The following is a 15135-nucleotide window of genomic DNA, read 5'->3' on the forward strand; positions in this document are numbered from 1 at the left end:
AATGCTGTTCTGGTAGCTCCAGGTCTTCACACTCACATCAGTTCTGGAGGATGAATACAACTGAAGGAAGCCCAGGTGGGTGCGCAGCTGGGGGAGTCAGTCATGTGACTTGCCTCTGGGGGCCACCCCCAAGGCAGTTGGGCCCCAGACAAGTGTCTCCCCTTGCCCTATTATAGTTACACCCCTGGGTGTTCTGCTTCCTGACTCTCCTTGGAAACCTCACTATCCTGTTCATCATCAAGACATACAAAAGCCTCCACGATGTATTTCTTCCGTTCCATCCTTACATGTTCAGATCGAGGCCTTTCCCTTTCTACTGTTAATCCAGTAGGAGTAAACCAGGACATTTGTGGGAAATGCCGTATGTTTTATATGATCTACAATATCACATCTCACACCATCTTTATGGTTCCTTTGTATCGTCATACCAGAAGTCCTTGGTGGATGATGTCAGCTATCAGCAGGTTCAATGACAGCATTGTGAAGACCCACCACTCCTTTATCCTAACCGGCATTCCTGGGATGGAGGAGCACAACTCTTGGATGGCCTTTCCGCTGGGGCTGCTCTATGTCCTGACTCTCCTAGGAAACGTCACAATCCTCCTTGTCATCAAGACTGAGCAAAGCCTCCATGAGCCCATGTACATCTTCCTCTTCATGCTGGCCTGCTCAGATCTAGGGCTTGCTATGACCACCATGCCAACCATGTTGAGTGTTTATTGGTTTGACTCCAGAGAAATCACATTCAATGCCTGCATCATCCAGATGTTCTTCATCCATATATTTCAGTGGATAGAATCAGGGATACTTGTGGCAATGGCTCTTGATCGCTTCATTGCCATAAGTTATCCCCTGAGATATACCACACTTCTCCCTAATTCTGCTATTGGAAAAATAGGAATAACTGTCTTCTTCAGAGGTTTCTGTGTGTGCTTCCCAGGGCCATTCCTTATTAAACGGCTACCCTTCTGCAAATCCAATGTGCTCTCTCATTCCTACTGTCTCCATCAGGATGCAATGAATTTGGCCTGTGCAGACTTCAAAGTCAATATGCTGTTTGGTTTGATTGTGGTCATTTGCACCTTGGGCTTGGATGTTGTGATCATTCTTGTGTCATACGTCCTGATCCTGAAGACTGTGCTGAGCATCGCCTCTCATGAGGAGCGTCTCAAGACTTTGAACACTTGTGTCTCCCACGTCTGCGCCATTTTGATCTTCTATGTTCCAATGATTGGTGTCACTGTGGTACATCGATTTGGAAGAAGCCTTTCTCCTATTGTTCATATGCTGATGGCCAACATCTATATTATTGTCCCACCTCTTCTTAATCCCATTGTGTACAGTGTGAAAACCCAGCAGATTTGGCAAAGGATAAGAAAATTCTTCCATCAAAAAATCCCTAGGAGTTGATTCCCCCCGCAAAGGAGAAAAATCCATTAAAGGGATAGCAGGCAACAAGTTTTAAAAACCAAAAGATTTAGGATCTCTCCCTGCTAGAACAATGGGCCCTATCCATCCCCAGCACAGCATCCCTCCAGCAGCCATTGCTGGTGTCTATCTTATATTTCATTTTTAGATTGTGAGCCCCTTGGGGACAGGAATTCATTTTTATATATTCATTTTCATTTCTCTATGTAAAATACAAGGTGCTGGTTATAAAGCCTTAAACAGCTTAGGCCCTGGGTATTGAAGAGAATGTCTTCTTCCTCATGAGCCCCACCGCCTGTTAAGATCATCTAGAGAGGTTCATCTGCAGTTGCCGCCAACTCATTTGGGGTCTACTTGGGAACGTGCCTTCTCCGTTGCTGTCCCTGGACTTTGGAATGAGCTCCCTGTTGAAATAAGAGCCTCCCCATCTCTGGCAACTTTTTAAAAGGCACTGAAGACACATTTATTCACCTAGGTTTTTAATTAGATTTATGATTTTAATATTTATAATATTGAGTTTTAAATGTTTTCAATGTTTTAAATGATCTTACTTGTTAATTGATTTGATTTTTAAATTATTTTAATTGTAAACTGCCCAGAGACACAAGTTTTGGATGGTATAGAAATATTTCAAATAAATAAATAAACCGCTTTGGGAACTTTTGTTGAAACATGGTCTATAAATATCCCTAGTAGTCATCATAGTAGTAGGATTTTTTGGAAGGGAATTAAAACATAATACTTATTCTGCTTAATGTTTAGATTACTAAAGACAAGATTCTGCATACACATACAATATGTCACACACACACACACACACACACACACACACACACACACACACAGAGTGTATCATAGTACTATGCCTTAATTGCATTATTTGGGTTATGTTGTTATAAGAACATAAGAACAACCCTGCTGGATCAGGCCCAAGGAGGCCCATCTAGTCCAGCATCCTGTTTCGCACAGTGGCCCACCAGTTGCCACTGGAAGCCACAGGCAGGAGTTGAGGGCATGCCCTCTCTCCTGCTGTTACTCTTTATTGTAACTTGTTTTCTGTGACTGTACAAAAATCAGTACAAAAATGTCTAACTAAACAATACAAACAGTGGAAACAGAGAAACCCCCATGTTAGCTGCTTTTGCTGGAAGCAGATGCCACCAATATGGACAGCACTTCCCAGATGGCTGCTCCATTGCCACGCACAGAAGCGGCAGCCTTTTGGGGTTCAAGGACAGGAAAAAAGAGCAATCTTCCTGATGCCAGCGGTAAGACTCTTCCACCAAAACAATTCAACAGCTTTCATGACCATACCAAGGATCTTGGCCATGGGAAAAGGCATTGCCAGTTAATATAAAACTAGATTAAATACTGTGTGGAGCCTTCATTTTGATCCTACTTCCTACTAACTGTCTCAGCAGTGCAAAAGGACTGTCTTCTGAAAACAACCTAACATTGATTGATTGATTGATTGATTGATTGATTGATTGCCATCAAGTCGGTGTTGACTCTTTGCCACCACATAGATAGATTCTCTCCAGGATGATCTGTCTTCAACTTGGCCTTTAAGGTCTCTCAGTGGTGCTTTCATGGCTGTCATGATCGAGTCCATCCATCTTGCTGCTGGTCATCCTCTTCTTTCCTTTCCTTCAACTTTCCCCAGCATTATGAACTTCTTGAGGGAGCTGGATCTTCGCATAATGTGTCTGAAGTATGATAATTTGAGTCTGGTCATTTGTGCCTTGAGTGAAAATTCTGGATTGATTTGTTCTAGGATCCATTTGTTTGTTTTCCTGGGTGTCCATGGTATCCTCAAAAGTCTTCTTCAACACCAAAGTTCAAGAGCATCAATGCTTTTTCTATCTTGCGTCTTCAAAGTCCAGCTTTTGCATCCATAGAGTGTCACGGGGAAAACCATTGTCCGAATGATTCTAATCTTTGTAGGTGTAGACATGTCACGGCATCTAAATATTCTTTTCAAGGCCTTCATTGCTACCCTACCAAATGCTAGTCTGCGGCGTATTTCTTGACTGCTAGATCCTTTACTGTTGATGGTTGATCCTAAAAGGCAGACACTATCCACCACTTCAATGTCTTCATTATTAATTACAATGTCTTCATTGTCAATTACAACCTAACATAGGAAGCTGATTATGAGCCCTTTGGGGACAGGGAGCCATCTTATTTATTTGTTATTTCTCTGTGTAAACTGCTCTGAGCCATTTTTGGAAGGGTGGTATAAAAATCAAATAAATGAATGAAATAAATGAAAATGAATTATACCATGTCAGAACGTTGGACTATCCAGCTCAGAATTGTTTACACAGATTGGCAACAGCTTTTTCCAAGGTTACAGGCAGGAATCTTTCCTAGCCCTGTCTGGAGATGCCAGGGGGGAAATTGGAACCTTCTGCATGCAAGCATTCAGATGCCTTTCCCAGAGCAGCCCCATCCCATAAGAACAGCCCTTCTGGATCAGGCCCAAGGCCTATCAGGTCAAGCAACCTACTTCACCAGAGGCCCACCAGATGCCTCTGGAAAGCCCACAAGTAAATGGGCACGATCTCTCTGCTGCTGCTCTCTCCCCTGCAACTGGTATTTAGAGACATCTTGCCTCTTAGGTGGGAGGCAGCCTATAGTCCCCAGACTAGTAGCCATTGATAGACCTGTCCTCCATGAATTTGTCTAAGTCCCTTTTAAAGCCATCCAAGCTAGTGGCCATCACAACATTCCATGGCAGAGAATTCCATAGATTAATTATGTGCTGCATGAAAAAGTACATTCTTTTGTTGGTCCTAAATTTCCCATCCTTCAGTTTCATGGGATGGCCCCTGATTCTAGGGTTGTGAGCGAGGGAGAAAAATTTCTCTCTGTCCACTCTCTCTACATCATGCATAATTTTATAGACCTTGATCATATCTCCTTGTAGTCACCTCTTTTCCAAACTAAAAACCCCCAGATGCTGTAGCCTTGCCTCATAATGAAGGTGCTCCAGACCCCTGATCAGCCTGGTTGCCCTCTTCTGCACCTTTTCCAGTGCTTCAATATCCTCCTTAGGATACAGTGACCAAAACTGTACATGATGCTCCAAACCTGGCTGCACCATAGATGTGTATGAGGGCATAATAATATTAGCATTCTTATTTTCTATTATTATTATTACATTTTATATCCCACTCTTCCTCCAAGGAGCCCAGAGCGGTGTACTACATACTTAAGTTTCTCTTCATAAAAACCCTGTGAATTAGGTTAGGCTGAGAGAGAAGTGACTGGCCCAGAGTCACCCAGCAAGTCTCATGGCTGAATGGGAATTTGAACTCGGGTCCCCCCGGTCCTAGTCCAGCACTCTAACCACTACACCACACTGGCTCTCCTCCCTAATCCCCTTCCTAATGACCCCTAGAATGGAATTGGTCTTTTTTCATTGCTGCCATGTACTGAGTTGACACTTTCAACAAGCTGTCCACCATGACCCCTAGGTCTCTCTTCCGGTCAGTCACCAATAGCTCAGATCCCATCAGTGTATATGTGAAAAAGAATATGGGTTGGGTTTTTTGCCTCAATATGCATCACTTTATACTTGCTTACACTGAATCACATTTGCCATTTTTTCATTTACTCCCCCAGTTTGGAGAGATCCTTTTGGAGCTACTCACAATCTGTTTTGGATTTCACTACCTGAAAGAGATTAGTGTCTTCTGCAAATTTGGCCACCTCACTGCTTACCCCAACTTCTAGATCATTTATGAACGAGTTAAAGAGCACTGATCCCAGTACCGACTTCTGGGGACCCCACTTCGGATTTCCCTCCCTGAGGGAATCTCTTACAGTGCCCACACATGTGGAGCCGAGTCTCACGATCAGTGAGACCCGGTTTGTGAAGCTAAGCTGGGAGAGCGGGCTAAGCCCACTCTCCCCGCAGACGATCAGGGCAGGAGCCCTGGGCAGCCAGATAGGCCACCCACATGATTGCCGGCTCTGTGACGGAGCCGGCGGGGGCTGGGGAGTTTGGGGGCCACGCGACCCCCGGAAGCTCCAGTATGCCCTGCACAAGTGCGCAGGGCATACTGGAGAGACCCCCGGAGCCGGGAGCCGGCTTTTCACCTCCCCTCCGGGGGTCTACACGTGAGTAGCCACAGCATAGAGCTGCGCCGCGGCTACTCATGATCAGAAAGCCCAGGTTAGCGGAGCACTCGCTCGGCTAACCCGGGCTTAGGGGAGGGCTACAAAAGCGGGTGACCCGCTTTGACTCGACCGGGATTGGCCGCGAGCCCGGTGAGTCTCACGATCGGTGGAAAGCGGGCTAAGCACCCTTTGCCCGCTTTCCACTGATCGTCAGAATAGCTCCGTAGTCTCCCATTCAAATTCAGAGCAGGGCAGACCCATCTTAGCAAAGGGGGAAATTCATGCTTGCTACCCTAAGGCCAGCTCTCCTTCACTAAGAGCAGCAAAAGCTACAGAAGGCTGCAGCCAGGCTGGCATCACGATCCTGCCCCTGCCTGTGTGTGCGGCTGGCCTGATCTCCTGGCTATTGCCCAGCCAGCAGCCCCCACGTCTAGTCTCACCCTTTTGGATGATGGATGGTTTCTTGGAAGATGTCTATGATATCCTGAAAAGAAAGCTTTTCCCCAATTCCCATTCAGAAGTCCCTTTCTGTTCTCCTTTCCGGATTCCAATTTGCTGTACTAATCTGCCCATTTGTAACATATTCTGACCTTTATTGGACCTAGTCCTCCTCTTTAGTGCATTTCCACTTGTATGCCATGACCCCAAGGGCAGCTTTTAAGGGATTTTAGAACATTTTTTAAAATATAAACTTCCATTGAGATGTCCTCACAGCATTGTTTGGGGAGGAAATGCAGCTCACATTAAGTAGCTTTTTAAAAATAGACATTTACTGTTGTTTACAATCTCCCAAAGCCTTAACCCTTTGGGACGGGATCATAAAAGGTGCATATGTGGGGTATTCTCCCAGAGGAGTCCACCCCCCCCCCCATCCCTTATGTGTCATGGGTCTGGGATTGGAGTTAGTATTAGAAAGTTAGCACCTGGCATTTCCGTGACCTTCTTCACACACCATGAACTGTGTATGATCTGTCAATCCCTATGAGCTTCCAATTTTCTCCCACTACTTCCAGTTCTAGTACTTTTTCAGAGTGGAATTCAAAACAGGACTTTGGCATTACTACAAGGAATTCCTACATACAGGTGAAACTCGGAAAATTAGAATATCGTGCAAAAGTCCATTAATTTCAGTAATGCAAATTAAAAGGTGAAACTGATATATGAGACAGACGCATTACATGCAAAGCGAGATAAGTCAAGCCTTAATTTGTTATAATTGTGATGATCATGGCGTACAGCACATGAAAACCCCAAATCCACAATCCCAGAAAATCAGAATATTACATGGAACCAAGAAGACAAGGATTGTAGAATAGAACAATATCGGACCTCTGAAAAGTATAGTGTACTGTGCTTGATTGGCCAGCAAACTCGCCTGACCTGACCCCATAGAGAATCTATGGGGCATTGCCAAGAGAAGGATGAGAGACATGAGACCAAACAATGCAGAAGAGCTGAAGGCCGCTAATGAAGCATCCTGGTCTTCCATAACACCTTATCAGTGCCACAGGCTGATAGCATCCATGCCACGCCGCATTGAGGCAGTAATTGCTGCAAAAGGGGCCCAAACCAAGTACTGAATACATATGCATGCTTATACTTTTCAGAGGTCCGATATTGTTCTATTCTACAATCCTTGTCTTCTTGGTTCCATGTAATATTCTAATTTTCTGGGATTGTGGATTTGGGATTTTCATGAGCTGTACGCCATGATCATCACAATTATAACAAATTAAGGCTTGACTTATCTCACTTTGCATGTAATGCGTCTGTCTCATATATCAGTTTCACCTTTTAATTTGCATTACTGAAATTAATGGACTTTTGCACGATATTCTAATTTTCCAAGTTTCACCTGTATTTCCTCGGTGCCAGTCACAGAGGAAACACAGGGGACGAGAGTTCACAGTGGATCTCTGCCGGCAGGCAAAAGGAGCCTTCACAGAATGCTGCAACAACTTGGCAAGAAAACATGGCACTCTTTGTGTGTGTGTGTGTGTGTGCACGCACACGCGCACCCTTGATTTCCCTGAACTCATAGCTTATCACCTGACATCCAAAACAGACTCCTGAAGCATGCCCCCACCCCCACCAAGAGGGAGATAAGGGCAGCAAAAAGAGAGTTTGGGGGAAATTTAGCTAAAAGCGTCAAGGGGAATAACAAACAGTTCTTTAAATACATCAGAAGCAGGAAACCAGCCAGGGAGGCAGTTGGACCATTAGATGATGAGGGAGTGAAAGGGATTATTAAGGAGGATATGGGGACTGCAGAGAAGCTACGTGAGTTCTTTGCATCTGTCTTCATGGCAGAGGATTCTGAGCATATACCTGTTCCTGAACCAGGCTTCTCACAGACAGAGGCTAAAGAACTGAATCAGATAGAGGTGACAAGAGATGGAAAGAGTCAGAGAGAGGTGATAACTGTCTGGAAAAAGTGGAAATTAACAAATCGCCAGTGCCAGATGGCATCCATCCAAGAGTCCTTAAAGAACTCAAATGTGAAATTGCTGACATCCTAGCAAAAATATATACTGTAACTTATCCCTACAATCAGGCTCTGTACCGGAGGATTGGAAAGTAGCCACTGTAACACAGATTTTCAAAAAGGGGCAATTCCGGAAATTACAGGTGGGTTAGCTTAATGTCTGTTTCAAGCAAATTGATGGAAAGCATTCTCAAGGATAAATTGCTAACTATGTAGAACAGACCCTGCTCAAGGAGAACCAGCATGGCTTCTACAAAGGTAAAGCTTGCCTCACAACCTTTTGGTGTTATTTGAGAGTATCAACAGACATGTGGATAAAGGTGATCCAGTTGACATAGTATACCTGGGCTTTCAAAAAGCTTTCGACAAATATCCTCATCAAAGGATGCTGAGAAAAACTAGCAGTCATGGGATATAAGGGGACAGGTTCATGTGTGGATTGGTAACTGGTTGAAGGCCAGAAAATGGAGGGTAAGTATAAATATATAGTTGTCTAAATGTAGGGAAATAAGAAGTGAGGTCCCTCAAGGATCTGTATTGAGACAAGTGCTTGCTTGCTTGCTTGCTTATTTATTTATTTATCAAATTTATACCCTGCCCAAACTTATGTCTCTGGGCGGCCAACAACAATTAAAACACATATAAAAGTCAAAACAGTTCAACACATAAAATGAATGATCTAGAAGTTGGGGTAAGCAGCAAAGTGGCCAAATCTGTAGATGAGACTGCTGGAGCTAGGACCCTGGCAGCATCAGTTCTCAGCATGACTGAGAACTGTCATGCTGAGAACTGTCTCATAGTGACCACGGGGGTGGGGGTTATGGATAAAAGTGCTGGACTCTTCCCCTCTTTCGTTCTTCCAACGTTAGTCTCCATTTTGTCTCTCTAGAGATGGCTGTTTGTTTAGTCTCTCTCCCCTTTCAGCCTTCAGCTCAGCTTTCCTATCCTATTGTAACTTCTAAATAAATCCATGTTGTTCTTCAAACTTGAAGAACTATCTCCAGAGTCCAGACCTCTTTCTTGGCTGAATTCTCCCCCAACTGGCTTTGCTCTGCTAATGGGAACTGAACTGCCATTCTTCTCCTACAGACACTAAACTATTCAGGGTAGTGAAATCCAAAACATTGTGAGGCGCTCCAAAAAGATCTCTCCAAACTGGATGAGTGGGTAGCAAAATGGCAAATGTGGTTCAGTATAAGCAAGTGTAAACTGATGCATATTGGGGCAAAAAATGCCAACTTCACATATACACTGTGAAGCTGTTAGTGATCTTGGTGTCATGGTCAGTGTTTGCTCTAATGTGTGTGCATGTGTGTGCACTCACAATTTTTTTTATTTCTGCTCAGTTAATTTTAGATCCCACTCAGGTTGAAATCAGGAAGGCCCCATTTTGAATGCACATGCTCAAACATTGCCTTCATATTGCTGCCCAGAACACAATTCATTCTGCACGCAGATGAAAAAACTTAGAGAAAACACACTGGTTGTAGTGGACAGCTCATTGAAAGTGTCAAAAGCATGAAAAAGGCCAATTCCATGCATGGGATCATTAGGAAGGGGACTGAAAATAAACCTGCAAATATCAAAATGCCCTTATACAAATCTATGGTGCAGCTACATTTGGACAAACTGCATACAGTTCTGGTCACCATATCTGAAGAAGGATATAATAGAACTGGAAAAGATACAGAAGAGGGCAACCCAGATGATCAGGGGCCTAGAACACCTTATTTATGAGGTAAGGCTACAACACCTGGGGCTTTTTGGTTTAGAAAAAAGACTGTGGGGGAGACATGATAGTGGTCTATAAAATCATGCATGGTGTGGAGCTAGTGGAGAGAGAGTGATTTTTCTCCCTCTTTCATAACACTAGAATCAGCAGTTATTCCATGAAACTGATTGCCAAGAAATTTAGGACCAACAAAAGGAAGTTCTTTTTCACACAATGCATAATTATTATTATTTATTATTTATTATTATTAAAACTTTTATACCGCCCTTCCAAAAGGCTCAGGGTTTACATTAAAACACCATTAAAATCAGTTAATAATTAAAACAAAAATTATAAAGCATAAAAACAATGACTGACAATTAAAAACATCATAAAACAACAATTAAATAATCAGAACAATTTAAATTTAAAAACAAGTTTTAAAGAGCTGAGAAATTAACCTATGGAATTCTCTGCCACAAGGTTTGGTGATGTCCACTAACTTGGATGGCTTTAAAAGGGGCTTGGACAGATTCATGGAGAGGAAGTCTATCAATGGCTATTAGTTTGGCCACCTCCAGCCTCAGAGGCAGGATGCCTCTAAATACCAGTTGCCAGGAAGCAACAGCAGGAGAGAGGGCATGTCCTCAGCTCCTGCCTGTGGCTTCCAGCAGCATCTGGTGGGCCACTGTGGGAAACAGGATGCTGAACGGGAGGGGCTTCCTTCGGTCTGAACCAGCTGGGCTGTTCTTAACACTGATTCTGCAATGCACTGAGAGCATGCAGATAGAGGCCTAGATGCAGAGGCGTATCTATCTAGGGAAAATAGCACCTAGGGCAAGCACTGAAATTGCACCCCCTGTCCAAACATCTGACACCCATCTTTCAGATAACTTTACCATAATATCAGCTGAAAAGTACAAGTCAAGCTCCTTAATCTTTTAATATTTCAAAAACTATTTAGCAGTGGACGTAGCCAGACCAAAAAATGCTGGAAAATTACAAATTTCAATATGCTGGGGCACATGAAATACCCAAATACTATGTGAAGGTGTACTTGGAAAACTAAACAGAAGTGCCTGTCTAATTCTCTACTGTGCATTGTAGCATCACTATTACATAAGTTTTAAAAATAAATGGAGAAGTTGACTTTTCCCAGATACTCTGAAAATAATTAAAGGATATGCAGAGTAAACTGTGTCACTGCTTGGAATATATTCTAGTATTTCAGAAAGACAGTTAAAATGAGAGAAAGAGAGCAAAAAAACTCCCAGTGAGCCTTAATACTAAGGATTTCACACTGATTCAAAGACAAACTCGCCATTAATAGCCACATTATTAAGACATCACATTTAACTCACTTACGGTATCACAAGAAGCAAAATAAGAGCAAATGAATACAATCCTAGCTCATAAGCTTCAGCTCAGTATTCACAAGCCCTGATTCTCTGTACATAGTGCCAATCTGAATATGTGTACAGTGACTTATATTATATTAAAAAAAATTATTTTTTTTAACCTGTAGCCCCTTGGGGGGGCTTCCTAAAGGCTGGGGGGGGGTCTGCAAAGGTTCCCTCCCACTCGTCTCTGGGGCCTCACAGGGACCATTTGAGCATGTGCGGTGGCCATTTTAAAATAATATATATTTTTTTAAAGAAATGGCTGCTGAAAACAAAATGGCCACCGCGCATGCTCAAATGGCCTCTGCGAGGGCTAGCATAGCCTAGGGCCTCACAGAGGCCATTTGAGCATGCACGGTGGCCATTTTGTTTTCGGTGGCCATTTTTTAATTTTTTTTAAAAAAAAATAAGAAATGGCGCCCCCTTCAAGTGGCACCCGGAGCACATGCCCTGCCTGCCCTACCCTCGATATGCCCCTGCCTAGATGGCCTAAGCCATCCTGGGTATCTCCAAGGGCCTCCCAGCTCCCATCCAGGAAGGTTCTGTGTTTATTTGACCTCCTTCTTGCTTTGATTTGAAGACAGCAGTCCACCAACACCTACCATCCAATGTGACCGAACTTGAACAGTTCTGTATGGAGGAGTGGGCAAATATTGCTCCGTCTAGATGTGCAAGGTTGATAGAGAAGTATCCCAACAGACTCAAGGCTGTTATTAAAGCAAAAGGTGGTTCAACAAAATATTGACATGGGGTGGGGGGTGATCCTTTTTCAATCTCAGTAATTCTTGTTTTTTATTTCTGACACTTTTTCTGGACTGTAATTGTGATTTTTTTAGTTGGATGTTATAGGTTGCATTGGATAAGTACAGCTGGTGAAGGGAATTTTCTTTGTGTCTTCATTTCAGGATGTAAGGGAGCCAGAATTTAAGGTCTATCAAAGGGGGTGATTCTTTCCTATACCCACTGTAGATACAAACTGCAAAGGAATCAAAGAATGAAACTGGTGGGTGGGGGCAGAGGATGAAATGTGTCTCAACCCCATCACCCTGTGGGATTGCCATGGCATATAGCAGTGGGCCATCTCAACAGTACTGCGGGTTCAGAGTGCATTTAGAGTAGAGAGGTGTGTTATTAGTGTATTAGTCTGACTGTGAGTCTAAGTAACAAGTGCTAAAGCCCCTTAGTCTGTGGCACAGAATTAGGCAGAAGCATCTGCTCAAGCAAGCAGAAGTCGACTAACTGAGCCTGCCTAGCAATCAATGTAGGCAGAGTCGTTTGGAAATGCCTTGCTCCTACAGGCAGCCAATCACATGTAAGCATCCTGGGCTTTGGGTTGGTGTGATTCCTGGCACGTTTTTTGGTGGGCGACATGTTGGCTTCTCGAGCAAAGCCTTTGCTTGAGTTCAGCCACAGCTTTCTCACTTGGCAAATTATCCTCGAGTCTCCACAATCTCCAGAGGGATGAATCTCCAGTCATTTGGACTTCAAATGCATATATAAACTCACCCTGAAGCTGTGCCTCTGAACACGGAAGTTTCTACACTGCTTGGAAGAAATACAACTAGTTAAAAATCTTGCTGGGGTGATCTTCTGAGCTGGCACTGCCTGTCTGAGACCGACCTGCTCAGAATATCCTGTGCTCCAAGTTGGTTGTCATTGCACACAACTCGTAGTGCCAGAAGCAGGGCGGGGGCAGCAGCATTTTCCCCAGGCACCCTGGGCTCTCTGCCCCGCTGTGCAGGATCTGTTCATCTCTTGAGGCGCCTTCCTGTTGGAAACTAGAGCGACGCTCCTCGCACGTTAGAACTGAGGAGCCTGAAAGCGTGGCAGAAGGGCCCAAGCTCAGCCTGACTCCGACCCTGGCATCTCCCAGGGGAAAGGCTCTGGGGTCTCAGGGCTGACCTCCCTCGGGCACTGCCTGGCTGGAGAAATCATCCTGAGATAGATAGACAGCCTGGGGGTCCGCGGAGCCAGCGCAAGGCAGTGTGGCCTGGCATATTTTGTGTGGGCAGTGCCCTCTCTAGTCTTCTAGCAAGTAATGGTTGGCCGACACGACAGCACAGAGAGAGAGAGAGACCCGTCTCCTAGTATGGGGCGCCAGCAGGATGCCCACACAGAGGTTGTGGGGCTTTATCCTGTGGAGCGACTGCTGCATATCAGAAAAGCTGTTGCCCTCTCACAGTCAGTAGTGCTAGGCCCATCAAATCCCCGAGGCCACGAGGGGTTCCGTTTCCAGGCTGCATCCAAGTGCTGCTGGCTAACTCCAAAGCCGGCCGCCACCTCCTCCTGCCAAGCCTGCTGAGGACAGCTTGAGCCAAGTCTGAGGTGCCGGCGAGCTTCTTTGCCTCCTCCTCCTCAAGGCGGGCCATAAGGTCGATGAGGAAGACGCCTCTCATTGGTTACAATGTGTGAGGCCAAAGACGTGTGTCTCGGCAGGGGTCTTTTCACCCAAGGGAGATTCAACTTGAGTGTGGGGAGATGACTGTAAAACAATACATGCAGGCAATACCATTGGGATGAACAGGAAAACCATTGAGTTCTGGGAGGTGAAGCTGGGAGGTCCAACTGGTGGTTCGAGTTGGGACTAAGGATGTTGCTCATCCCCCAGCTGAATGGACACAGAGCCTGGTGCGGCTTAGAACAGCTATGGGGAGGCTCGGGGCTGTGTGGGAGTGGGAGCAGCTGCCTAGCACTGGATTCAGATCCTTCCCTGCTGCTTCCAGTTCTGACCCCCATGGGGCCACAAGGTCTTAAGTAGAAAGCTAGTTCCCTCTGGGCTTCTCTGTGGTCTGAATGCCAGAGATGAAGAGACGGGAGATGGGTGCTGGTTGGGGCTGGCGTCAGGCGTCAGTACTGCAGGGTGGCTGCCGATGGCCCAGGACCCTCAGGAGGTGGGTCCCACCCCTGACTGTCCCTGAGTGTTCTGCACCACCCACTACTACCGGACACAAGCTGGACACTAGGGACACCCCTGAGTGTCTCTATGTTCTGCACAACCCGCTACTGTTTATACTTTATCCTCCTCTTCCTTCAAGATGTTTCTGTGCCCTTCCCTCTTTTAAGCCATCAGCTGGAGTGGTCAGTACCATGGTGGGGAGAGTGTCCGTGGCGATTCTTGGCGAGGTCAGCACCACTGGAGCTGGAGGGTGGGTCATAGCGGTGCAAGACTTCCAGATTTCTGTGTGTTCTCAGGCTTTGATTGTCCTGACTGCTGGGAGTTCTCTCTGATAAGAGACACCCTTCTATTACAGCAGAGTGCATAGAGGCAAAACACAGCAGAGTCTTCCCAGGCATGCATGTATGCTGAGAGCAAAAGAAACTTGGAGCCAGTTCATAGTTTCCAATCAATATGAGGAGTTTTTATTGGAGAACTCCATTCTAGACAGGAAAGTGGAGAAACAGAATCTCTAATCTAGCTAGCTAGCTGAATGCAGAGAGATGTTGTCTGCATCTCTGTGCACACATAGTGCAGAGAGAGAGGCGAGCGTGTGTGTGAGAAAAAGGGAGGCAGTAAGTAAGTAAGTCCCTGAGAGTAGCAATCTACATATCAAAGGGATAGTGTCAGAGCAGCAGAGTGGAGGAATGAGCTATGTCTTGACCCCTCTAGCCCTCTGACTCACTAGTCTCTCTCCTTCTGTCATTGAGGCATGAGCCTGCACAGAGTCCTTCACTTCCAACACTGACCATCGGGCCTGCAGACCTTGGAGAAGCTGCTGCCAGTCTGTGTAGACAATACTGAGCTAGATGGACCAATGATCTGACTCAGTATATGGCCACTTCCTATATTTCAAATTTGCAATGGTGTTTTAAAAGCTTTCCCTAGATTTAAAAAACATAAGCACTGCTAGAAAACCTGATGAAGAGAACACTCCTGGCCCCGGAGCTTTCATGCGATTCATGGCAGAGCGATTCTCAGAGTAGGAGGAGACCCACGGAGGAGGGTAGTTTGCTGAGAGCCTCTTCCTGCCTGGAGCTGGTCCTAAGCT

At 45.2% G+C, this 15135-nt stretch overlaps 1 protein-coding gene across 1 annotated transcript; it reads left to right on the plus strand.

Moving 5' to 3' along the window:
* Positions 1-261: 261 nt before the first annotated feature.
* Positions 262-1678, plus strand: LOC128349532 (olfactory receptor 51H1-like; the record flags this gene model as incomplete). The annotated part of the gene is made up of 2 exons (XM_053305966.1): positions 262-1354; positions 1635-1678. Coding segments are annotated over exons 1-2 (1137 nt in total), but the record flags the coding sequence as incomplete, so codon positions are not given.
* Between the last annotated feature and the right edge of the window lie 13457 nt (positions 1679-15135).

The sequence above is a fragment of the Hemicordylus capensis genome, chromosome 3 (genome assembly GCF_027244095.1).
Source record: "Hemicordylus capensis ecotype Gifberg chromosome 3, rHemCap1.1.pri, whole genome shotgun sequence".
NCBI lineage: Eukaryota > Metazoa > Chordata > Lepidosauria > Squamata > Cordylidae > Hemicordylus > Hemicordylus capensis.